This window comes from Polyodon spathula, chromosome 35 (assembly GCF_017654505.1).
Source record: "Polyodon spathula isolate WHYD16114869_AA chromosome 35, ASM1765450v1, whole genome shotgun sequence".
Taxonomy (NCBI): domain Eukaryota; kingdom Metazoa; phylum Chordata; class Actinopteri; order Acipenseriformes; family Polyodontidae; genus Polyodon; species Polyodon spathula.
Genome location: NC_054568.1, coordinates 4,867,022 through 4,892,790, shown reverse-complemented (window position 1 = coordinate 4,892,790; position 25,769 = coordinate 4,867,022). Strand labels below are relative to the sequence as shown.

The 25,769-nt window shown below is 40.8% G+C and overlaps 1 protein-coding gene across 3 annotated transcripts; it reads left to right on the top strand.

Annotated features, from left to right (window-relative positions):
* Positions 1–5,371: 5,371 nt before the first annotated feature.
* Positions 5,372–25,264, top strand: eml2 (EMAP like 2). Of its 3 annotated transcripts, XM_041234689.1 has the most exons (21): positions 5,372–5,689; positions 8,276–8,461; positions 9,170–9,296; positions 16,599–16,627; positions 17,666–17,795; positions 18,196–18,345; positions 18,580–18,649; positions 18,827–18,937; positions 19,060–19,155; positions 19,301–19,435; positions 19,537–19,636; positions 20,603–20,757; positions 21,111–21,236; positions 21,572–21,703; positions 22,011–22,078; positions 22,250–22,338; positions 22,695–22,792; positions 23,275–23,362; positions 23,466–23,561; positions 24,014–24,144; positions 24,786–25,264. In XM_041234689.1, exons 1-21 carry the CDS (start codon positions 5,620–5,622, stop codon positions 24,909–24,911), a joined length of 2,313 nt encoding a protein of 770 aa, XP_041090623.1. In that variant the 5' UTR covers positions 5,372–5,619; the 3' UTR covers positions 24,912–25,264. The 3 variants fall into 3 exon arrangements, with proteins under 3 accessions (XP_041090623.1, XP_041090626.1, XP_041090624.1); XM_041234692.1 differs by lacking the exons at positions 5,372–5,689; positions 8,276–8,461; positions 9,170–9,296 and adding an exon at positions 11,730–11,867; XM_041234690.1 differs by lacking the exons at positions 5,372–5,689; positions 8,276–8,461; positions 9,170–9,296 and adding an exon at positions 14,153–14,174.
* Positions 25,265–25,769: the final 505 nt, after the last annotated feature.

The window sequence follows — 25,769 nt, the reverse complement described above, 5'->3', positions numbered from 1 at the left end:
ATGGTATGACCCGACAGTAGAATCGTTTTTAACTGCTGCCACCATCTTTCCCACAGCTTTGCAAAAGCTTCAGAAAAAACCATGGCTCTGCTGAGCAGCACATACATTTGTGAGAAACTTTTCTCCACTATGAATACAAACAAGTGAAAGTACAGAACAGAAAGACCTGATGCACACCTTGCTGCAATCTTGAAGGTTTCAACTGCTCAGTCACTGGGGCCAAACATCAACAGGCTCACAGAACCGAAGCGTTGCCAGGTGTCTGGCAAACGCTAGGAAACTCTTTGGCAAACCCAAATTGTAAAACAGTTCTAGGACAGTCCAGTTTCATACAGAATGAAAGTTTAATACTTTTTTTTTTTAATCTATACAATCTTCCGTGACTTCATTGGCTCTCCAGGAGGATTTCAGGATTGATATTGGCCCACATGTGAATTGAGTTTGAGACCCCCGGCTTGGAGGAAAATGCGCACAATTCTTATCAGCGATGACTCAATTCTATAGCAACAACATTAGACTTGTGGTCGAGTGACGCAATATTCGAAGATGCCAAGAAAAAAAGACAAAGCACAAAGACTAGTGTTCCTAATGTTATTTAAAAAAATAAACCGCATTTTGACGAATATTAAAAATGATTTTATGAAGGATAGAATAGATAGAGCTATCTATCCATGTCCAAATAATGTTGCAATTATCAGGGGGTTATGGCAGCGTGATAACACAAACAAGATTGCAAGAATCCATTACAGACACACACACACACACACTAAAACACAATGCACACTACAATATTTAAATGTGAAGTAACAGTAAAGGTACAACATACGAAACTACAAGAGTCCTTCATAGACTCTATAGCATTTAATTAAATACTGCACTGGCTGGTAATGCGCATGAAACACAAATCTGACGCGAGATATACTTTACCAATTATTTTCTGAACATTTGTTTTGTGTAAGGTACAGTCTAAACCCCCTTAAATCCCGCGTTTATAATCGGAACATTAGGTTTACATAATCGGGTGCAGTGTGAATGAGAGACTTTCAAACGAGTCGCCAGACTGTCAGAGAGTGGCTAACATGTACAGAATACAAAAAGTGCATGACTGCAATTATACACTTCATCCATGTCTGATACATACCCCCCTCCCCATCACTGCTATCAATTCACAAACAGAGCAATCGGCATGTAGAAATCGAAAAGTACAACCCTTGTCTCCAATCTTAACTTTGCTTCCAATATGCATCAATCATGCAAGCCAAGCATCAGCGAAATGCAATTCTGTACTTTTCAAATCCTTTGGAATTATGTGCGTGCTTACATCAGATGCAGGAAAGACCCTATTCACCAATTCATACTGGAGGTATAACCCCGAAACGTTAACTGCGTTAATGCTTACATTTCACAAGCCAGGCTCTATTGGCTTCCCAGGTTGCAGCTCGCTTCTTTAATTTAGAATTGATCAATCTCGGCGTTACCCCCACGGTTGTAAAGTCTGGAACACCCCCAAAACAATATAACATCGACCACCGAAGAGCCTACAGCAGTGGGGGGTTTATCGACTCAGCTGTATATCGGAGACGCAAAAATGACCAAATATTAAATTATATCATACTGAAAAGACATTGCAAGAAATATAAATGTGATATTTCGACTGTATCCTGTAAAAACTATAACTGAAACCGTAACGGGACGACAAAATGTGCATATTGTTTATTTTTCTGTAACCAAGCACAAAACAAATAAATACACAAATAAATTATCCAAGCTCCAACATATTCTACATCTTATAATAAAGTTATATAGATGCAGTCCTTACCTTTGAAGAATTCCAAGTTTTACATTGTGATGATAAACCATACACAAGTAATAACAGCCCGTTGAGGAGACAAACTTTTTAAAAAGTAAGGAGAATAATGAAGCTCACGCTAAAAAAAACAATAATAATATGCGGGTATCGAATCTCCTTCTTCAGTAGATTGGTGCAATTAACACGTGACGCACCGACGCTCTCCTTTTTAAAACAGAGACAGCGTTTGAAGATTATTTCATTGATCCAAAAACAACGCACTGCAAGCAACATATAGTACAAGCAACCAGGTTGCACAGCGACTTAGTCTGATTGAGATCTCTCTCTCTCTCTCTCTCTCTCTCTCATATATGTTTGTTAAAGGTGCAGTACATCGGTCGTTAATGCATTCAAGCTGCAGTGGGCTACAATGCTAAGTACGAATGAATACATTCTAATGATCTTGCACCAATAATAAGAGTACAGACTAGAATTCCATATCATCATATCAAACAATGTATGGATTAAGTACTTCCAATTTAATATATCAAGTATTTATTTCACTATAATCTTTAGACTTCATACTGGGTCACATTTACAAGACCTTAACTCCAGTCTTTAATTAACTCCTACTTTTTGGAGACAAAACAATTGTTATGCCATGACTCCCATTTGCACCATAATGCCATTAACCTAGCACTTGTATTCCTGTTAGAAAGCAGAACACACATTGTACAATTTCTTACGTAATTCAGTCCTCTCCTTGTTCACATTGGCTTTATATATATATATATATATATATATATATATATATATATATATATATATATATATATATATTATTTTAGCTATCACAGCCCTGTGTCTTCAATGCAGCTTTCAGAGCCCAGTCAGTACCTGAAGGGATTAATGAGAACTTGTACTGTCCTGTTCTCAGTAACAATTAACCTGTAACATGCATCCCACACAGTATGAAGATTTGCAATTAAAATCATTTGTTGTATCGTCAACACGGTCCCTTATTTGGCCACAAACTAACATATATTGCGTTACACAGTAATGTCTAATATAAAGTATTTTCTTTCTGACGAGCTGCAAGTGTGAATTTCTATCTATATAGTTACAAGTACAGTATCTGTTTCTGAAGCGCAGAGATCAATACATGGGACACAATATTGGAGTTCCCAGTAAGCTATGGACTCTTCTGTCTCCCTGCACGCACCACAAGAATCATATTGGATGTACAGGAGCAGGTACGCATTTCAACCGATAATTTGTCATTATAGTTATATGTAAAAAATGGTACTCATCATTCTTAGCCGTCAGGTGTCGCACAGAAGATTGTTATTTCACTCAATTTGGGTACAAATCAGAAGAACAGGGTTTGTATGTTAATTAGGGTTACTGTCAAAGACCTAGCAGAATACTGCATGGTGACACTAATAAAATCTACAGATGCAAGACTGCACCGAGATAGTTTCAAAGCCCATGTTTAAATATATATATATATAATATCTATATTATAATATATATAATATATATAATAATAATTTGTGCATTGTTGAGTTTCGAACTGTTCTTGAAAGCATAACTGACCCCCTCAGTTTTTTTTTCATCTCTGTAGCGAAGCCACAGTATTGTTTTTTTTTTTCATATTTTTTACATTGGGGTTACATGGCAGTGAGCCAGATTATTAGAACACCCCATTCCTTGCTTTGACTGAAAATGTGCGATTGTCTAATTGAATTGAGGACTTCAAAAAAAAGGCCACACGTGCAATTAATTTAAAACGGAAAGAGAAAAGGAACACAGAGCCACACATGGTCAAATGCAGGAGACTTTTTAGAATAAGATGCCTGATTAAAAGCAGCATTTTCACACACGAGTGTCATGTTGTTTCTGACCGATTACTGAGCGGAAATTGAAATCCATGCAGGCAGGTATATAAATGAGTAATCTCGAGATGTTCCAATACATTTGCATTCTACTGTATATTTGAAGCATCTATTTTGTTCTATTTTTTTTTTTTGTACTACCAGTAATGGTTGTCCTTGGGTTAGGTCTTTAAACTAAAGCACAGATAAGTGGAGGTCTAGATGAAAGATAAGTGCCTCTCTGATGTCAGGTGTGGCGTGGGATTTTAGAAGGGCCCTGGGAGGAAGAGGGTTTAAATGAATAAGGAGGCTGATGGACAGAAGCAGCCTGCAGAAGTTGTTTGTCGAAGAGCTCTTATGCAAGCTCTCGCCTTCGGAAATCTATTAGAAGGGTTCAGAGGGTAATTACGTGCTGATTGTTCAGAGTTAGAAGATAATATATTTCTGAAAAATTCCTTTTTTGGAGTTTCCAGACTTTTCGTTTTAAATAAGCTGAAGCCACACGCTAGATAATATTGTAATGATCTAAACAGTGGCGGGTTTTACTACCACCGCTTTTTAACTCTGTATTAATCCTGCCGGCAGTTCCTTCACTAGGAGTGATTTATAGACCCACTTATTAACAGTATTACCTTTTGTAATGCATCTCCTCCTAGCAGCTGACCAGTTAATACCCCTACTTGCTCTTTAGTTGAATGGCAAAACGTTCGTCTTTGAAACGGACGGTTTGCATTTCCATTCCCTCCAATGGGCCGAGATGCCAATGCATTACACAACAATATAAATACAGCGAGATGATGAGGTTTTAAAGACCTCACACTGATTGGATTATTAAAATTGAACCCACTGGGTCCGAGTCACATATTGATGGGTAATTACGATGTGCAGCACGGAGGAACGGGTAATTTTGCATGGTTTTAAAACCTTAACCCAAGCCCCTAACCTACTCAATATTAACATTACTGGAAAGCAGAGATATTTACAGATCGTTACCGGCCTCTTAGAATTTCTTACCCTGAAGGATACAACAGCTGGGACCTGTAACAAGTACTTAATGTTTTTCAATTTTAAAATTTTGCCAGCACCTCCCTCTGGTGTTTGCAAGCAGAAACTGCAGCCAAACAAAACAAATCGATCGGATTGAATTTCAAGAATTGATTAAAACTGGCGATAGTTCTTCACCAAACTGAGCGCCCTTTTAGTTAAATAGTTAACAATAAATCAACTATTAAACTATGATTAAGGCGTAGTAACACTAATTCTTGATCTAGAATATCACATGTTAAAAATAAAATCAATAACCCATAAGTCAAACAACAAATAAGTACAATTTGCATTATGCTTTCACGCCGCTTTATTTAAGAAACTATGGATTAATATTCAAATACAAATGCAACAAGGACCGGTGCATTGCATTTCAAAAGCAAACACTTACATCGAGTAACCCCCCACCTAATTCAATTGCACGCCTATAATATAATTTATCAGTAGCACACTCGTTTGCTGACAGTCTGACACTCACATATTGGGCTCTGGTGAAACCATTAGCCCCTATTGAGGCTATCTAATTAGCTTATACATTTATTGTAAGTTATTTATTTATATATAGGTATTGAAACTTATTTATTTAAAAAAAAAAATTTTTTTTTTTTTTTTTTTTTTTAAAATAAACAACAAATCTGAGTGTTTGAACTTATGGTTTTATGTATTTGTTAATATTTGTTGCGCCGTGAAAGGAGGCCCAAGATGAAGAAAGTGAGGTTGCTATAGAAACAAGGCAAGCAAGGCGGCCTCAGCGAGAAACTGTAGGGCCAAGGAGGAGGAGGAGGAGGGAAGAATCCGATTAAATTAAGAATAGAGGGGGAAAAAAAAAGAGAGACGTGTGAAAGGATTCATATAAAAAGCGAGTTTGCTGGAAACGGAGGAGAAGGGAGGGCGGCGACCTCTAAAGTAGCGATGTCTGAAATTAGGGTGTCTTCGTTTGGAAGCCTCTATGACAACACTTCGCTCCTTCTGTGCTGCAATGGTAAGCCTTTTTTTTTTTTTTTTTTTTTTTTTATAATGCGAGCCCTCTCTTTGATGTCGCGTAGTTTATAATAAACAAATTCGCAAAACACGAACAAAAGTTGCGAGATGACCTTTACATGCGTGAAAATCACATGCAGGCGAGCGTTTGCAAACAAACACTTTTTTTTTTTTTTTTTGCAAAGCAAACGCACAGCCGACGTTGGGAATTCATACAGTCCATTTTTTGCGTGTGGTTTTTTTTTTTAATTTTTTTTTTTTTAAAGTTGAGTTTAAAAACTGATGTTGCTTGAGATCGATGTGTAGTCGCAATATAAGCCGGGCCGCGCAGGTATGGTTTAAACTCTGCAGATGCTGTCTGCTGTTTCGTTGAGTAGATTTGTGTATTGCCTCGGTTGTTTTTTTTAAGCATCGTGTGTATTGATCGATACTTATCTGGTGCTTCATTAACTGCACTTCAAGTCTTGTAGTGATTAGGTCCGTTATACTGCTGCCGGGTGTAAGATGCAACGGTGTTTTATATGCTAATGCAAGCCCCTGTCAGGCATACCCGGGTACTGTAATTACCATGCCTGAAAACAACGAATACATGTTTGTTTGTTTGTTTTTTAATGCAAACAAATCAGATAGTTTTCAAACTATACGTGTAAAGATGCATACCCCAGAATTAGATTTTACACCAAAATAGAATTTCGTTTTTAAAAAAACAAACAAAACAAAAAAAAATACTTGATCTTTCCATAACCGTCTGTGTACTATTTCAGAAGGCGAGATTTGTCCTCAGTACAGTTTGTTGGCATCATACAAAAGTAGTGTGTGTAAAAGTGTATGCTCCGGCATTGGTACAGAAGGACGGGACAGGCTTTTCAGCGACTGGCCCAGCGGACAGAATGCCAATACAGAGTTTAGGATTGAGATCGACCCAGTTTTACATTGCCACCTCTGCCCACCCTTCTTTTCTCGTCTTCCACATGTGTTGAGACAATGAATAATTAGCGAGGTAAAAATAAACTGATCTTTCCTGGAATGTGATCTGGCTTTTGCACGACTTCCACAACTCCTGGGAGTCCATGCTGTAGACGGTTTGTTCATGGACTGTAATTTGGAAAGCTATTAACCAGTGTTTCTTTGCATTTGCAGCATTTCAATGGGTTCCATCATTCTGTGCGTTGTAACTACATTTCATTTACAGTGTGGGATGTTTGCTGTTTTTGTTACAGGTGGCATCTCTCTTACATATACACACACAAAGTTTTAGCTCAAGAGCCAACTTCCCAACGTTTCAGTGTGTTTAGCACACCTTTGTCAAGAGAAACTGTGTTTAAAAAACAACACTGGAGGTACTCGAAGGCTTTTGATGCCATGGTAACTGTTGTACACGTTTATTTCTGTTATAAATCTATTTGTGTGTTTGCTTTGTCAATTATTACACAGCTAATGATGTAGCAATCTGCTATTCATTTCTTATTAGACCTTTCATCATGGTAATTCATAATGTAGTCCATAAATCCTGCACTGTCATTATGAAAAGCTTCTTGCTGATCTCCGCTGCATGCACGCAGTGCTCTTGTCATGTACGGCAGCGTTCGCTTCTCCTTGATGTGTTTGTAGAGGCAGGCAGGTTCCCCACAGGGTCCTCTTGCTCCCTTAGCTTGGTGTATTCACAGCAACCCATACCCCTGGCTAGTCTGTGCAGTCAGTGTTGAACAAGGCTTTTATCCGGTTGTTTATTTAGTAATTAAATGAGCTGTGCATGAAGGGCAGTGCGTTACTGTGTGTGTTGCAGGGTACAGAGTAGAAGATTCGAAACACAAACCTTTTTGTGCAACGCAGCTTGTGGTGCCCCATATAGTTTTAAAAATAAGTGTGGCGGCACACAATTGGCGGAGGGTGTCCTAGCATCGAGTAGCGCGCCATCCCGGCGCTCCCCCCCCACCCCCCCCCCCCCCCCCCCCCCCCCCCCCCCGCATTGGTTTCGTCAAAGGTTTAAATTTTAACAAAATCGACACAACCTGTTGTTTGCCCTAGGTAGTAAGGGAAAAACTAACAATAGACAAAAAAAACCAACATTACGTTTCCCGTTGTTGTACCGTGCACATCGTACACAAAAACCGGCGATCTACCCCGTACACTTTAGCCGATTTGACTGGTCGTTTTCCAAAAAGTCTTCTCATTTTCGTCAAGTAAGGTTTCTTCAGTAAGTCAGTGTAAAAGTTGGTTCTCAGGAAGGTTGTTACAGTCTAAACTCCCTTCTATGAACTTTATTTCTAGGAATCGAACCAAAATAGAAAACCTTTTACATTCTTAACAAAATTAGAAGTGAATTATTGTTTGCTCATTTAATGCTTGAACTTAAGTCCCTGGGACCACAGAATTAGACTCCTGTGTTTCGGTGAAGGCCAGTCGTCTCGTCGTGAATTTTGGACCAAGGTTACTCTGGGACCAAACTCCAACGACATAGTGTATCAAACTCCCAAGTCTCCCCTGGTGTGCCGTGCAGCGACCTGAAACCTTGTCTCCTGAAACCAAGTTCCAATCCACAAAGTGTCTCTGAAGCAAAATCCTCCCCTCCCCTTCTCTCCCCCAGATGACAACCTGTCTGCCAGCAGCTCCATGGAGGTGGACGACCGTCTCTTGTACCTGGAGCAGAGGGTGCAGCTGCAGGAGGACGAGATCCAGCTGCTGAAGGCGGCACTGGCTGATGTGCTGAGGAGGCTGGGCAGCTGTGAGGAGCAGAGCCAGGGCTTCGGCAATAGAGGGGGACCCACGAAAGGTGCAGCCGACGGTCTTCGTCATTTCGTGCATTTGAATAACAGGATGGCTTTTTTTTTTTTTTTTTTTTTTTTTTTTTTTTTTTTTTTTTAACCAGGATACTAATTTTGTAAAACTCAATTTCATCTCATTCTCAGTATCAAACTGGGACGGTGTAAAGCTATGGCCAAAAGTTCTGAGACCGAGTCAGAATAGTACTGTCGAGGATACAGAAAGGTAATAATCGAGGACACTGAATCCTGCTGAAATGGGATATAACTTTGGGAGACGGTTCTTCCCAGTGCTATTTGTCATTTAATTGGTATGTCGCTTTGTTTAATTGGGATACAGTATTTTCAAATCGATTTTTAGAGCAGCACAGGTTTGTGTAGCGCAGTGCAGTGATTATGCTGTGACTTCTGTAAACCACATTGAACTCTTGAAAAAAAAACAGGAGTCTCCTGTGGGTTCACAGGCTGCTGTTGGCATCGCAGGTGCTTGTGAAAAGGTGTGATTTCATTCTCTTTCATTTCATATAGAGACACAAGACACTTTGCACGACACCTTTGGGGGAAACCTTCCCTAAACAAACCTTGTATTTTGAATCATTTTAATTAAATGCATGCAGATTATATGCTGAGAGGTCATGGTACTGGGAATGCAATCCTGTGTGGTTTTTCTAGCTCTGATTTTTGATGCGTTATGCTGGAATTTTATTTCTGCCTTGCAGTTTGTCAGATACTTCAGGCCTTACCATCCAAGCCCTTCTGCAATGGGTATCTACCACAGAAAAGAACGGGGGGATACCCCACCTCCCCGTCCTCCCCCAAGAAGGAAATGGTACTGTCTGGTAAAAGGTAATCAAACTTGATACTCTGAGACTGTATTTGTTCAAGAAACTGTTTGGTTATATTAGTAAAAGTGATGTGTGTGTTTTTTTTGTTTTTTCAAAGTGAATGAGGTTTGTGTTTTTATAATACTGAAATGTATACAGTAGTCAGTAGATTAGTTTTATGCTCTTCAAATATAAATTGTTTTTATTTAGCTAACCATCTTTTAATTGTGCCCTAAATTGTTATCTAGGTATGCTGGAGTAGGATTGGGGTGTTTCTCTCTTAACCCTAATCAGATCCTCCTTTAATGAACTTCTTGGTGTGTGTGTGTATATATATATACATAACAGCAACAAGGGAAGTTGGCTCTTTTTTTTTTTTTTTACTGCTGCTGCCGTGTTTTGTACCTTGATAGTTTGTATAGACTATATTAATCCTTCCATTGTCTATTTTAAATGGCCTCTGGATTGAGTCCGAGATCATTCTTGCACCTGGTGACACAAACAAAACGGCAGCAGATGGAGAGGTCTTTGTGCAAATACAGAACGCTTTTGAATTCAGTGGATTGAAAGCACAGAGGTATGGTAAAGCATAGGCGAGCATTGGAAAGCACAGAGGTATGGTAAACTATGTTGAAATACATGGGAAACTATTGTAAACTATAGTAAATGCATAATATATCCATTGAGAAACTGCAGATTCACTGTGGTAAACTTTTCGAAGGGTAACAGAGGCGGCCAAACTGTGGCTCTCTGGCCGTTCAAGTGCATGTTTTAAATGTTCTCTTGCAGGTCTAAAATAAATATTATATTTAACATGAGCAGGTACTGTAATCCCCTGTCAAAATAAATAGTGCATTTGTCATCCACAAAGCTCTCAAGTATTTCGTACACGCAGCAGTCATACAAAAAAATAAGCAACCCAGCCTTCAGATCGTCAAGAGCTTGCCTTTTTTTTAATGCAGTCGGTTATCGTATTTTGCTTCATAACTGAATATTTCATTTAAAGTGCGTAACACATACAGTATAAACAGACATTGAAAAACACCAGTGTGTTACATTTTAAAGTTTAATACACTGACTCCTTGCTGTTACAGTACAATAAAAATAACACAGACTGCGCTGGCCCTGCAGTGTTCAGTCTCGTGTTCTTGTGTGTTTTGCTGCCATTGCGATAACAAGCAGAGCACAGAGCGAGCGCTAGACTCCGTTATAATGTTTGAGAGAATATATGAAAGTGAAACCATGCTAGTATTTAAAATGTCTTGCTCAAACGTTTCATTTTTTTATAGTGTGCGTCTTGCTGCTCTCGCCTATATGGCAATGCTGGTACGCGGCTCGTATGGTCACGAAGTTTGGCCACCCCTGATCTATAGAAATGTTTCAAGTTTTATTTCATTGATGAAAACCTAATTTGAGTCTTAACGGTCTAAGCAGTTGCTTGCAGCTTGGTGCAGCAGGGTCTGTAACGGCCTACGATGTTTCAATTCTGAATCGCTTCTGTGTAAAGAACAAAAATCTGCTGCAATCATCCTGGCACCTCTGTCTCTGCGTCTCCCAGTCTGAGAAGAAGCTGCTCCACTGAGCACCTGTCCTCTGTGAAGAGGGTGGGGTCTGGGAATACATGCAGCCAGACCAGCTCCTCCAGTGGCAAGAAAGACTGGTAATAATGTTATTATTCATTTGGTCATTAAGCAGATGCTTTTATCCAAAGCGACTTGGAGACTAGGGGGACAGCTGTGCACCAACAACTGCTGCTGCAGAGTCTCTTGCAACAGGACCTCGATTTCACGTCTCGTCCAAAAGACAAGGAGGCTAAGTGACTGTAATAGAGAGCTGGAGCCCCTTTCCATCATCCCACCTGCCAGTGATGCACAGCTGAGACACCCAGACCTATACGTGAGCACACATCGCACCCTCGTTGGTAATCGAACCGCTGATGTTCCAGCTGTGGTAAGATTCTGCAGCAACAGTATTTACAGTAACTGAATAATGCAGGGCTTCCCAAACCCGATGCTCCGGGGCAGACCCCAGTGCTTCTGGTTTTCATTCCAATTAAGCTCTCAGTTACTTTAACTGAACCTTTTAATTGAACTACTAATTTGCAGCTTGAGTTACTTCTGCAACTTTTATAGCTGGAATTTTTTAAATATGAAAGAGCTAGGAAATATTTAAAAGGTACATTAAGCAAATGATTTGATCAAAGGCTGTGCAGTGAGACCTGGCCATTTGTTAAAGGAATATTCAAACTGATTTGGTGAGCCAATGTAATTGATGCATTGAAACTTGAAACGCACTGAGCTGATTACATTGACACACCCGCCCTAAATACATACACACACACACACACACACACACACACACACACTGAAAACACAGCTGGACAAGGTTACTGGGGGTGTGGTCTTAAGAGAAGGCTGGGAGGTTAGAGTGAGGAAGTGGACAGTCATTGGTCTAGAGCTGTGTTTGAGTGTTGTGTAAATTTAGCAGAGCTGAAGTTCACAGGAAAAGCTTTCAGACAGAATAAGGTGCTGGTGTGCGATCCTGTTCAGTTTGTCAAATTTAAAACAACGTTCAAGATGAAGAAATCAAACAGGTAAGCTGTTTTAGGCTTGCTCAATCATTTTGTAGAAACTTCAGGGATTCAACTTTTTTTTTTTTTTCAGGTTTCTTTCAGTGTAGTTTAATGGCTTGTTTGGATTTGCATTGCCATCTTCCATTTCAGAATTGGCATGTTGATCCATTTTAGTAGAGCAAAGGTCCTCTGGGATTTTGTGTTGTATAAACTTACGAACGTCTACTGTGGGCTTTTAAAAAAAGAATGCACATTAAACTAAACTGTCTGTCAGTATTTTAAATTGAATAACGGTTTTGTTTAAAGTTAGCTTAGAGACACTGGATATTTGGGCCTCCTTACAACCTTATAATTAGATTAAAAAAACAAAACCAGTGTTTTAAAATCAATCAACCTACGACAAAATCTTATTTGGAGGATTATATATATATATCTGTCTGTCATCAGGTGCGTATATTTCTGAAGCTGGTTTAATTAGTGCAGCCTTATTGAATTCCTCCCTGTTAAAGTCCACATGCATTGGTGCTACAGTACCTCCTGCTTTATGTATGCAACTGCGGACAACATTGTGCATGGAGGCTATTAAGCAGTGGCTTTCATTTAACCAGGCAAAAACATGAAGTTTGTGTTCTGATTCACTGTTGTCAGGTTTGGCTCTTGTACACTGTTTGTTTTAAAATCAAAATTCCAAGCAAATTACTCAATCATTACTCTGGAGAAAATCGTAACCGCAAACAGCACTCCTCCTTAGAAGACAGGTAAAACGGTTCCCAGTTGCAAAACAGCTAAAGGACCAAATTGCTGAAACTGGGCCTGGGTTTCAACATTGTTCTAACTATTGGCAACTTTGAAACTGCAAATAACTTGGGGCCTGGGCTGTTCTTACCCTTGGAACAGATCAAGTAGTCTCTGTTTTTATTTATTTTAAAGCAAACCCCTTCTAAAAGGTTACCATGGTATTTTTGCAGTTTCACCATGCATTTTCCTTCGTTCATGGTTCTGCTATACGTTTACCATAGTTTGCAATGATCATTCCTATGCTTTACTATACTTCTGCTATTCTTTACAATTCTTCCCTGTGCTTTCAGTGCTTTATTACACTTTACTATGGGTCATCTTTTTTTATAAGGTTTAGGTTACCATAGTTAATTTTTTTTTTTTTAAATGGTTTTTACCAGACCTCTCTGTGCTTTGCAATGCTTCCCTATGCTTTACCAGACCTCTCTGTGCTTTACAATGCTTCCCTATGCTTTACCAGCCCTCTCTGTGCTTTGCAATGCTTCCCTATGCTTTACCAGACCTCTCTGTGCTTTGCAATGCTTCCCTGTGCTTTACCATGCTTTCACTGTGCTTTAGTACACCGATATGCTTTTACTGTGGAGATATTTTATAAGGGAAACCATGACAATATAAGGAGGGCCATCTGTGCAAGTTATTTTGTAATGACCGTCCGGTTTGTAGACTGCAAAAGTCTTGCAGCTTTGTAGTGGTAACCGCTAACATTGAAAACCTCATGTGACTTTCCTCTACACAGCTGTTTGTTCCTCCTGTTTGCTGCAGTTCTAAAGGTCTGTGGTATGCCCTTAATTAGACGTACAGATCAGCATCTCGTCTGCTGTATGTTGTTGTTTTCGTGGGAGGCAAGGCAGTGCCATGGATTATTGCAGTTGCATTGTATTTTATTAAGTTGTTTTATTAAAGGTAATCTCTAAAACAGATTACCATCTCCAGCAGAATCGCATAACTAATGGTTCACCAGCATCACGGTGCATTGTATTCCCATGTAAGGAAACTACATTTACTGATGTATTTCTGTGCCTAGGAGCGCATGCAACAAAGCAGAATGCAGCACGTTTCATTTGTTGATTTGCGGCAATCAAAGGTCACACTTGCAGATCAAATACGCAGTAGTGAGGCCACTGTGATGTATGCTTTACAACTTAGAACAGAAAGTAAGCAACAATCTTATCAGTTTCTGGAAGAATTGGACACTATGTCGGCGTCTGTTCTTTGAGGATCTTTTGAATGCTTTCTCAAATGCACCTCCAGGTTGCTTGCTACACCTTGTGTGCAAGGCTTAGTTGCCGGCTTATCTCTGTGTGTCAGCAGTGTCTTGATCAGACAACTTCTGCTTGCACCAGTCAGGTAGTTTTAGGTTTTATTGACACTTTTCTCAGGCGATAAAACATTATTTCCCTGCTATCAGCCAGTTAAGCTTTTACTTCTAATTCTTTTTTTATTGGAGCTGTACACTGTACATTAAAATGTATTAATTATCCTTATGTCTGGTTTCACAGATCCAGATTTGACCACACAATGTTGCGTTAGGTAAGGCACATCCGTGTTAACTAGGGTCCCGTTACTCACCAATACTGGGACTCGCTGCCATCCTACCGAAGGGGTGCAATATCATTGATTATTGAATAACTGATCAAATTTATCTTTCCTTCCCCTGCAGAGTCCATAACTAAAAGCATTGTAGGAGTTGAGAGAATGTAATTTGAAGTTTTATAATCCTATATTTTTATTGCTGATCCTGGTGTTTCTCTGTAAACGATAGATAAGGAATGGGGGGTCGTGTGTGTGTGTTTAGCTTTAACAAACAGGTGAGGTATTGGGTCATATCTTTTTATTACTTTTACAATTAACTGTTTCTTTAACTAGCTGCCCGACAGTAGTGCAGTTATTGGAATATATTGTTAAATGTGAGAGTCTTGCCAAACCTGGAACAATTGTCATACATCTCTTCAGATTTACCCAATGCATTCATGTTCTTAATGCTGGCCTTTGTCTTAAATATAATTTTCCTTTAGTTAAAAGTTTAGCGTTACTCGAGTTGTTCAAAAGACACTAGAAACACAATTCTGTATGGCAAAAAAAAAAAAAAATCTACTTTTGCATGTTCTACTGAAATTAGTGTTGTTTCCAGTGTGGATAGGCAAGGGTTGGGTTGAGCATGTTCTCAGATTTGCTGCCTCAGCTCTAGGACAGATGAAACAAAGCCAAGGCAGACAGTGAGTCATCCACTGCAGGCAACTTCCAAACTCTGCTTAACTCTTTCACGGCGGAGTGCATTCAGGTCTGTCAGTTCTAAAAGGGGATTTGAGAACACTTTCAGATGACTCTAGTCTAGTTCCTCAAGCTACTCAACACAAGTTCCTGATGAGCTGTATGTAGTACAGCATGCACTTAGTCAATAAGTAAGGATGTCACTATTTATAATGTTTTTCTACCTTTTTTTTTTTTTTTGGCCTGGTGATAGGCACAGTCTTCACAACCAAACTGAACACCGTGTGGTGTTAATGTGCAAAGAACAGCAAGCACAGTGATAAGAAAACAGGTGGAAAGTAATTTACATACGACTAGTGGTTACTGTGCCGCTGCGGTTATACTGCACCTAAAATAATAAATCACCACCTGGAAGAAATGCAATACGTTTATTTTGCATGTGATCACCACCCATTATCTTTTCTTATCAAGCAGTGAAATGGCAGTTTACTCAAAGTGATTCAGCTGTTTGAGAGAGTCTTGTTTTTCCCATCGCACCAGATGCTCTGCACCACTGAGATCTGTGCCCTAAATTTCCCTTGGCTAAAGCATTAGCCTTGACCCCAAATCTTTAAAGGTTTCTACCACTTCCTGCTAAAACACATACTGTAGCCCATGCAAGTAATTGATAAATGGACACTGCAGTGTTTTTAAAAAAGCCATGCTGTATTGCCTTCATCACAGAACACGTGATGTACAGTCATCCTGTGTCTGGCTTAGAATGATGTGCAGAATTTTATTTATTTAAAAAAAAATATATATGTATAGCTGATTCTTAACCAAAAAACCCTGAAATTATACTCTGTAAATGAATCGGCATGGCTATTCACACATTGATGTATAATAATGCAAACCAATCATTCTTGCGTTCAAAATCTAATCCTATGGAGAGGGTCTCCCTTCTACCAACACTAAGCGATCCTGTATCCCTTAACAGTGCTGCTCGGGCCGTGTTTTTTTTTTTTTTTGGTTTTGTTTTGCACCACGTCCGTTACCGTGATGCGGTCTCATTTCATTCTTGCTGATGTTGGTTGAATTTTTTACTGTGAAGGTTAAGGGAGATTGCCCTGCTGCCTGACCTCTCGCTGCAGCTCCGTCCTTAGTGACTTCAGCATTGTGCTGTGTGCAGATCAGCAACACTGCTATGCCTTCACTCTTTAGGGGAGGTCACGCTGCACTCTGAGAAATGAAGAGCAGTGCGATTAGGTATCTTGAGTGCATGTTGTGTTTTTTCTTATTTGTATAGGGCAGTCAAATTTTAGTCTGTCCTTTGCATAGATGCGAGCTGTGTTTTGACTGCTATCATACATCAGTTTCTGTTCCTGTCTGTAAAACCAATTGCATGTTGGATAATATGAAAGAATAAAGGAAATTGCATTGATAAATTTATTTACCGTGATGCATGGAGGTTTGAATAGAAGGTCATAGTAGACTGTTTAACCATGCAGCTGTGATAAACATATGCATTATTATAAGGTTGGTCGTAGAATCGTAAGACCCACTGAACGGATATTGCTTTTTGCATTGCCTTGTGATACATATTTAGAGTAATTCAACTATTTCAGTATTTCATTAATTCTACCATGGGGGGGAAAGGCTGTGCTTGTGTACTCTGCTCAAAAGCTGTTTCCTACCAGTTGTTCATGCCTGTAAATTATTTAATTGTGTGCATTTTTTTTTTTTTTTTTTTTGTTTGTCTTTCAGCAAAACCAAAGAAACTCTGTTCAGTGTTGGTAAGTTACCTCAAAGGCCATGAAGTCAAAGCAATTCATGATGCACACAGCAGGTGATGTTTTAATCTAGCGTAGGTTCGCTGGATATGAGGAAGGCTTGCTAGACAATGCCCAAGTGTGTGCATTGCATGGAAGATATTTGCATAAACCATATGGCGGTTTCTAAAATTGAACATGAATTTGCATCCATTTTGTAGCAGTTTTCCAGTATAACTTCCCTTACTTTGTACAAAGCAGGTAGCGTCTGTTTTTTTTTTTCTGGGCAAATTAAAAACGTCAATCTTCCATGCAAATACTGTCAAACTTGTTGCACGAACGTGTGCCTTTATATTCATCACCATGGTCTTGTATTGGGGAAAACCTGGAAAAGGAAATATATTACAAGTATCCATGAAACCTGCCCTTGCAACACAAATTAAGTGCTGGGTTTTGGTTGAAAACTATGATTGATCGCGTAACTAGATAGATGGTCATTTTGCATTCTTACCCTGCACTATGGGCTGTAGCCAGTGTTATTGGAAATAACAAACGATAATGGCACTTCAGGACATTGCCCTCCAGTCACATGTTGTGCTGTACCCTTGTCTGTGCATGCGATGGAAAACCCAGTCCCTGAATACTATTAATGGTGCTCTCCTAGCTCGATAATGCTGTTTGCATTGAACTTTCTAACTGCAGTGTTGGAATGAACACGCACGCAATCTGATGTGTATTGTGATACAGGCTACTTGTGTGGGACAGACTGTTTTGTTAATTTGACAGGGACAGCATGTAGTTATACCAATTATAAAAAAAACTCACTTCATTCGTTCTGGAATTACAACAAGCTGTTTTTTTTTCCTTCTAGAACTACGAGATCTGTACTTTTGGTCTAGTTTCTGAGCCATACCTCTTATGATATCCTGTAATTAGTGTCATGATTCATCGTTATGCAATGAACCATTACACCCCATGCGAATGACTGAATAATGTAAAATGCACGTTGTAATTTTGAGGTTTGTTTATCGTTGAATGCCTGCGTCTCTCTCTCGCTCTCAGATGACGGCTACGTGAAGATGTTTCTCAGGGGTCGTCCCGTCACTATGCACCTCCCTGACCGACTGAAAGGCAGCTACAGCCTGGAGACCAAAGCGCAGCTACCAGAGCAGAAGCTCAAACTCCAGTGGGTGTATCCTTTTCACAGAAACGGCACCACCATTGAAGGATTCAGTTTGCCGAAGTTAACATTCTTGGTGCAAACGTTTTAAAAGCGCTTGCCCAGACCTCTCTCGTTGTAACCGGCTGGGCAGTTTGAATTATGAAAACTCAAACTGGTGTGCAAAATTTGTTATAAGAGACTCCATGATGTATTAACTCATTACTAATTGCAAAATGAACTCAAAAGCTACTGTTGATCAAAAAGTAGTTTTTAACTTTTGGTGGTCTGTTTTATGCACGGGATGACATCTCTACACAGGATAAGAGAAGGAAGTTTGACAGACCTGTGATTTCTGTGAATCCCTATGTCGTAGCAGATGCCAGTTTGTGTTCTTGCTCGCTGTGGTGATCCTTGACCTATGCATGTTCAGGTATGGCTACCGGGGGCGGGACTGTCGGTCGAACCTGTATCTCCTGCCCACGGGAGAGATTGTCTACTTCATCGCCTCGGTGGTGGTGCTGTACAACGTGGAGGAAGAGCAGCAGAGGCACTACCTGGGGCACAACGATGACGTCAAGTGGTAAGGACGCATGCTGTCAGTCAAACTGGGCCACTTTGCATTGGATGGTAATTTTACAACTGGGTGGATGTGGTTCTGTGCCTATGGAACAAGGGAGGGGAATCTATAGGCTAAGCTTTAATTGCAGATTTGCAAGCTGTCTTCATAAAAGTGAGGATCAGAGGGGACTGCTTTTTGAAGTTTTGTGGGATTTCCGTTTTTAATTCCAGATAGTTAAATTGTTCTCTTTTTCAGCTTGGCAGTCCACCCTGATATGGTCACCATTGCAACAGGGCAGGTAGCAGGAACCTCCAGAGATGGCAAGGTATGTATTGAGATGCTTAAGCAAAAACGTCCCTCTCCTCCTCTTTATGAAATTATTTTGCCGGCTACTAGCGCCCCCTACCGTCTCTTGAGATCTTGCGTTCTGGTCCCCCTGCCCGCTTGCTTCCCAATCTTCATCATAACACCATAACCTTTTGTTCTTCCTCTTTCCTTCCAGCAACTGCCCCCTCACGTCCGTGTCTGGGACTCTGCCAGTCTCAACACACTTCACATTGTGGGGATGGGCGTCTTTGATCGTGCAGTCGCCTGCGTGGCCTTCTCCAAGTCTGTACGTTTTTAAATTAATTATATATAACATATGATTGTTCCACACCTTTTTAAATGTTCTTTCTTTCTATGCAGTTATTGTGTGTGCGTGTTTCTGTATTGATGCATTTCTGTGCTCTACAGAACGGAGGGACCCACCTGTGTGCAGTAGACGATGCCAACGACCACACCCTGTCTGTGTGGGAGTGGCACAAAGAGAAGAAGCTGTCTGAAGTGAAGGTATGGGACTGGCGGACTGCTCTACTTGCAGCATGGGGGGGGGGGGGGGGTGCTCATAGGTTATACCAGTCCTGGAACAACTCCATCTGCAACGTACATAATATCCTGGCATATATTCATTTGGGTTTTTCCTTCTCTTCGACAGTGCTCCAATGACTCTGTGCTGTCTGCCAACTTTCACCCCATGGATTCAAACCTCATTCTGACCTGTGGGAAATCTCACCTCAACTTCTGGACCATTGTAGACAACACTCTGACCAAAAAGCAGGGGCTGTTCGAGGTGAGCAGCCACACCTGCCACAATGCTGGGGAAACCACAATATTCCTGCGCACATCCGGGCTCGTTTCTTCAGCAGGATTTTTCACTTCCCTCTGTTTCAGAAGCACGACAAGCCGAAGTACGTGCTGTGCATTGCCTTCGCGGAGAACGGAGACGCCATCACTGGTGACTCCAGTGGGAACATGTGCATCTGGGGGAAAGGTCTGTATGCACTGGGAGAGCAGAGGTTAAGAGCTCTCTAACCACGCTGCCACAGTGACCTGGCTGGTCTGCATGGTAGCTGAGCTGCTGGCTGGGGTTTGTGGTGTGTGTGTGTGTGTGGTCACCAGTTTGTGCCCAGCCTTTGCACTCAAAGTTGTAATGGTATAGCTAGTTTCACAGACCCTGATTAGCATTAATTGTGGACTGCCTGGCCTAACATTAGTGCTAATCGGGGTTCTGTGAAACCAGCTGAAAGTTGAAGAATCTCAAAGGTGGTATTCTATTTTTAGTACTTTTTAAAATGATTGTTGGCCATATGTTTCAAGGGAGCCCTCTGCTGGTAAACACGAGCAAGTACAGATCTTTCTTTTTATTGCAGTTCTGCACGTACACCGAATGCATTAGGTTAGTGAATTGAGGAAGTCGTTGAAAGTAAGGTTTTGCCTCCACAGACCCCGTCGTAAATAAACCTCAGTAAACGCACACTCGAACGAACGATGTACCAAGCCTGCCAGAATCACGTGTGTCTGAAAAACAGAGCTGTGTGCAGTTTCAAGTTCATCCGTGTTTAACTTCTGGCTCGTGATAAAAGCATAGTAGCGCATCAGGACCAGTGCGTTGCACATTTAACCAGGAAAATCCTGTTGAGATTGAAATATCTTCAAGGGAGACCTGGTCAAGAACATGGCATAGAATACAAAAAATAAAAAATAAATAAAAATAAATTAAATGATCACAAGCTATAGAAACAAGTTAATCCCATTACAAAATGAAACAATTTTAGAAGCAGAACAAAAACATGATGTGGCTGCATAGACGTCCTTTTATTTAAAAAGGCATCCAGACAGTGAGTTTTTGATTTTTATTTTTATTTTTTTTTTTTTTTCTTTCCCCTCCTGCCGTTTATTCCAAGACTGTGCTTTGCACGGTGGATCCCTGTTCTTTACTCGGGCTTTCTGTTCTCAGGGGGTAACCGGATCAGGCACGTGGTCCCTGGCGCTCACGAGGGGGGGATCTTCGCGCTGTGCGTGCTGAAGGATGGGTCCCTGGTGTCGGGAGGAGGAAAGGACAGGAGGGTGGTCCTGTGGGACCGGGAATACCAGAAGCAACAGGAGCTGGAGGTACTGCACGAAACTCCCAGAGTAGAGAAAGCCTTTAAGAAACAAAACTAAGCTGACAAAACTTTCAGCTCTCGCCTTCATCAGCCTCTTGTAATAGGGGTTTATCTGCGGGTTCCACAGATTAGCAGTCGGCATCGTTGCCCATCAAATGTTCTTCAGGGTTAGTGTAATTTGTCACCTTGTCCTGCTGCTGTTGAGGAGGGGAATGGGGCATGATAACAAACACCAAACGCAGGGAAGCTGCTGTATATTGGAGCACAATGGGTACAGGAGTTCTGTAGCCAACACCTAGTGCGCACTGCAACGTGAAACTGGATTGCAAAGTGCAGATCACTGCTGGTTTCTCTCCGCAGGTCCCAGAGATGTGCGGGCCGGTCCGCTCCCTGGCAGAGGGAAAGTCCGACAGCCTGTTTGTGGGAACGACTCGGAACGCTGTTCTTCAGGGGTCTTTCTCGGGAGCCCTCCGCCCCATCGTGCAGGTAAGCAGGGCGCAGCTTCCAAACTACTCCTAAGAAATGCGATTTTCTTTGCAACAGGACGGATTCCTTTACAAAGATTTTTTTTTTTTTGTTTTTCGCTTTTTTTTTTTTTTGGTTCTTGATAAAGTGAAATATACGTGCAACTAAAAGTAAATTCAATCTGAAGTAATCGAACAAACGTGCAAAATTTACATTGCAAAAGTTTTGTGTGTGTGAAGTATATTGGAAGCTACAAAGCGGTGTGTAATTCAATGTTAGCGTAACGTTTTTCGGCAGGCTTTGCTCGGCTTTCCGAAGCTGCTCTTTCACAGTACTGCATTGCCTGTGTTTTTCAGGGACACATGGATGAGCTCTGGGGTCTGGACTCCCACCCCAGCATGGAGCGGTTTGTGACCTGCGGCCACGACAAACTCGTCCACCTGTGGGACGTGGCCACACACCAGCCCCTCTGGACCAAACTGATTGAGGTATCTCCTGTTTCAATCTCTGTGTTAAATACCTAATACCTGCATTGAAAGAAACAACGGGCGAGGTAACTAGGTTTAAAACACTGCTGCAAGGACAAGAAAAACAGAAATCTAATGTCCGTCCCGTTGCTGTCAAATCTACTGACTGTTACCAGTTGCTGTCTGTTTGAGGGTTTTCTAAACCAGAAGTACATCCTCTCCAGAAGCTGTTTGGTACCCTGTGCAATGAAGGATCCATAAAAAACAAAACTCTGCCCATACCAGGCAATATTTAATTAATTTTTTTAATTTTAAATTATTTTTTCAGGATGGGGCCCGATCGGCAGGTTTCCATCCCAGCGGATCGGTGGTTGCCGTGGGAACTGTGACTGCAAGGTAACCTAGGAAACCAGTGGCAGCATATTTCAGGCTGACTTTTTTCTGTGTGATTTATTACCTATGGCCAAATGGAGTTTAAGCGTGCACTTACTGATTGGAGCATGGTTCCCTTTATATTTAGCTTAATGGTCTGTCTCTCTGTCTGTCTCGCTCTTGCCCTCTCTCCAGATGGATGGTGCTAGATGCTGAAACAGCAGACCTAGTGTCCATCCACACGGATGGCAATGAGATTATCTCCAATGTGAAATACTCACCAGGTAGGCAGGAGAGTTGACAATAATACTGTTTGTAATTATTATGTACAGTTGATCCTGCCTCTGGAAGAGTGAAACCGAAATGAGAAGACGCTCTCATACCGGTACTGTATTAACCTGTTATAAACCATGTTTCAATTACAAGAGCGCATTGGAGTTTGGGCCGCCATCTTTAAAATGTAGTCCAGTCCGTTGCCTGGTGATGTGTGGGAACCTTCAGAAATCTAGATTTTTGATTGGCTGAGCTTCGTGATGTAATGTTTGAATTCGGGGGAGTACAGTCGCACAATGACTGGAATTTTATTTGCATGTGATGGTGAAATACAGACCCTAACTGCATTTTGTCTTGGGTTTCACAGATGGAAACTACCTCGCGGTTGGATCACATGATAATTTCATTTACATTTATGCTGTAACGGAGAACGGCAAGAAATACAGCCGTGTGGGGAAATGCACGGTACGGGGATCACTAATAAATCCATTTACAGCACCTTGGGTGCAGTTCTGCGCTCAAATTATTAGAAAATGGATCGGAGATTTCCTTTAGCTGTCTGGTCCATACGAGGTCGCTTATCTCTGGTTAAGGAACTTTGAGTGATCACAGATAACATTCAAACGCTGCCTAATCTGTGTTTCAAATGAATGCACTGGAAAGTACGTGAATACAGCATTAGTTAATTTTTTTTTGAAAGAAATGCACTTTTTTTAGTACATGCCCTCTGAAAGAATACACAGATTCACCTAACAGATTCCTCTTTTCAATAAAAACTTTATTTTTTTTAGCTTGTGTCTTCACATTGAAGTCTGATTTACCACTTCTACCTGCGTGTGCAGTATCACATTTAAATGATTTTTGCGATAATGTGGCTAGTCCTGGATACAGCTGTTGTTCACGTGCTGTTTTAAAGGAGTTAACGTTTTGGTTTGTTTTTACTGCAGGGTCATTCCAGTTTTGTGACTCATTTGGACTGGTCTAACGACGGCCAGTGTATTGTGTCCAATTCTGGGGATTATGAAATCCTGTTCTGTAAGTTGCTTGAGTAAGATTCTTCAAGGAGCCTTCTCTTGGTAGTGAGAGGGGGGAAAAAAAAAAAAAAACTGATCTGAATTATTTTTTTTAACTTGAGCAGGGAACCCCTCAAACTGCAAGCAGGTAACCAGCGCAGACACTGTGCGCAACCTGGAGTGGGCCTCCTCCACCTGCGTACTGGGAATTGGAGTCTTTGGTGAGCTTTTACTTGCATTGCTTTGGGCTGTGGCCCTCACTCTTCCAGCACTTTTTTTTTTACAGGCAGCCTATGCGTAACCCATTTAGCGGTTTCAGTCTTGAGCTGGAATGTAACGTCCAGTAAATAGGCCTGTAGGTTAGCTGATCGTTCTGCTGTTAATAACCTCTCATTGCTTGCATTTTTATAATTATCAGATACTGCTACGGCAAAGTTTGCATCACCTAGAATTTTAGGATTGACATTTATTTTTAAATCACTAAGAACATAACTTTTAGTTACTTTTTATTTATCATGTAATCAAAAAAAACTACTAAATGGTATTGCAAAAGTCTAGCGTAATGGTAGTATATGTACAATAGACTGCTGGCACCCTGTACTCTGATTCAGAAAATAAACCAGCCAGGAAGGAACCCTTCTAAAGTCAGCTGCCGGTGTTGTTTGGTCTCCAGGTATCTGGCCCGGTGGTGCAGACGGCACCGATATAAACGCTGTCTGCAGGTCACCAGATAAAAAGCTCCTGGCCACCGCGGATGATTTTGGCAAAGTGCTGCTGTTCTCGAACCCCAGCTCCCAGCCCCGGGTGAGAGACCTTTTCTCTTTCTCTGCCCCCCCCCTCTAGCTCTCTCTCAGCTGCCTTCACAGCAGACTAAGTCAAAAATGGACCTCGTGCGAAACAAGGTCTCTTATCATGAAGACGCCCTACGCAGAGATGTATTCATTTAAGGAACTGCTATTAAACAGAGTTGTTGTTGTTTAATTTGAGGGGCGTGTTCTATACGCGGGATGACTAAGGGTACCATGTGACTCCATGTGCTCTGGGACAGTTCCATTTTTAACTCTCCCCAATGCATTCTGGTAAATGTAGTCCTGCTGTGAAAGGTACTAGAGTGCATTGTGAGGTTGAAAAGCATGACGTGCGTCGTGTGGTAAACCGCGAGGTGATGCCTGCACGCGGGATAAGATGCTATTTTCACAAACCCCGAACGTTGATTTCTCACACGTACTTTTGAATTGGCTAAGGATGGATTTTAATTGCGACATCAGAACAGTTTTCGTAGGTTACCAGGTTTTAACTTGACACTGTAATAAAAGGTATAAAACAGTTTGCATGGAGAAAGCAGTTAGATTCTACTATGGGGGCAAAGTTGCGCGCTAGTAAGCTTTGACGACATCATTCTAAATCTTGTCAGTCATTTAATTTTTTTTTAATGTTCCTTTTAGGCCCCAAGCCATTCCTACAGTGGCCACAGCAGTCACGTGACCAACGTTGCCTTTCTCCATGACAACAGTCAGCTGCTGTCCACTGGAGGGAAAGATATGAGCATTCTGCAATGGAAGGTTGTCTAAGGCTCTAAGCAACTCCACTGAAGATTGTCTTTCACTGGAGCCCGCTGCCCAGGAGGGGGCAGTCCTGCTGTGCCTAATCTCGTTTATCTCCCTCACTCCTCCAGAAATAAATACGTAACTGCACTGCGCACGACAGCCACTAGAGGGGGCACTGACACTGAAAACAAAACTAAAAAAGTTTTTAAAGAAAGATGATAGAAGTACTGTAAAGTTTGTTGCAATAACCTAAAAGATTTTATTGAATGGTTGTGAAGTAATTATGAAAACGTGTTGAAGTAAATTAGTTGTAGCGTGCTTCGTTTAACTATACTTTGCTTGCTTTTGTTCTTTTTCTGTCTAATAAAGATTCTATTGCGAAATAGCTAGTGTGTTTTTCATTTCGCTATGCCCTTGTTAGATTAAACCCCAGCATTTAGAGAACTAAAGAACTGCAGTTATTTGAATTTCCAATGTCACTGTATCTTATCAGGGTAAGCCTTCTGTGTTGGTCTAACAAACTGTGTAGCTGATTACCACACTTGGATTATCCAGTCACGATTAAACGTGACAAGTACAGCTATGACCAAATATTTTGCATCTCCTGGAATTTTATGATTGAGACATTAATTTAAAATGCCATATATATATATATATATATATATATATATAAAATGTGTGAACATAATTTAACATCATGTAATCAAAGAAACCACAAAATGCTATCGCAAAAGTCTACCGGAAGCCATAACATCAATACGTTATTTCTGCCCGTATCCCGTTGCATATATGGAATACTACAAAGCGGTGTGTAATGCAATGTTAACGTAACATTATTCAGAAGGTTTCATTCGAGTTTATGAAGCAAAATTAGTTCATTCT

Excerpts from the sequence above, each read along its gene's own strand:
- eml2 (XM_041234689.1), top strand. The coding sequence starts at position 5,620 with ATGTCTGAAATTAGGGTGTCTTCGTTTGGAAGCCTCTATGACAACACT. Across the intron at positions 5,690-8,275 it reads GCTCCTTCTGTGCTGCAATG|ATGACAACCTGTCTGCCAGC; the intron begins GTAAGCCTTTTT and ends TCTCTCCCCCAG. Across the intron at positions 18,346-18,579 it reads CACAACGATGACGTCAAGTG|CTTGGCAGTCCACCCTGATA; the intron begins GTAAGGACGCAT and ends TCTCTTTTTCAG.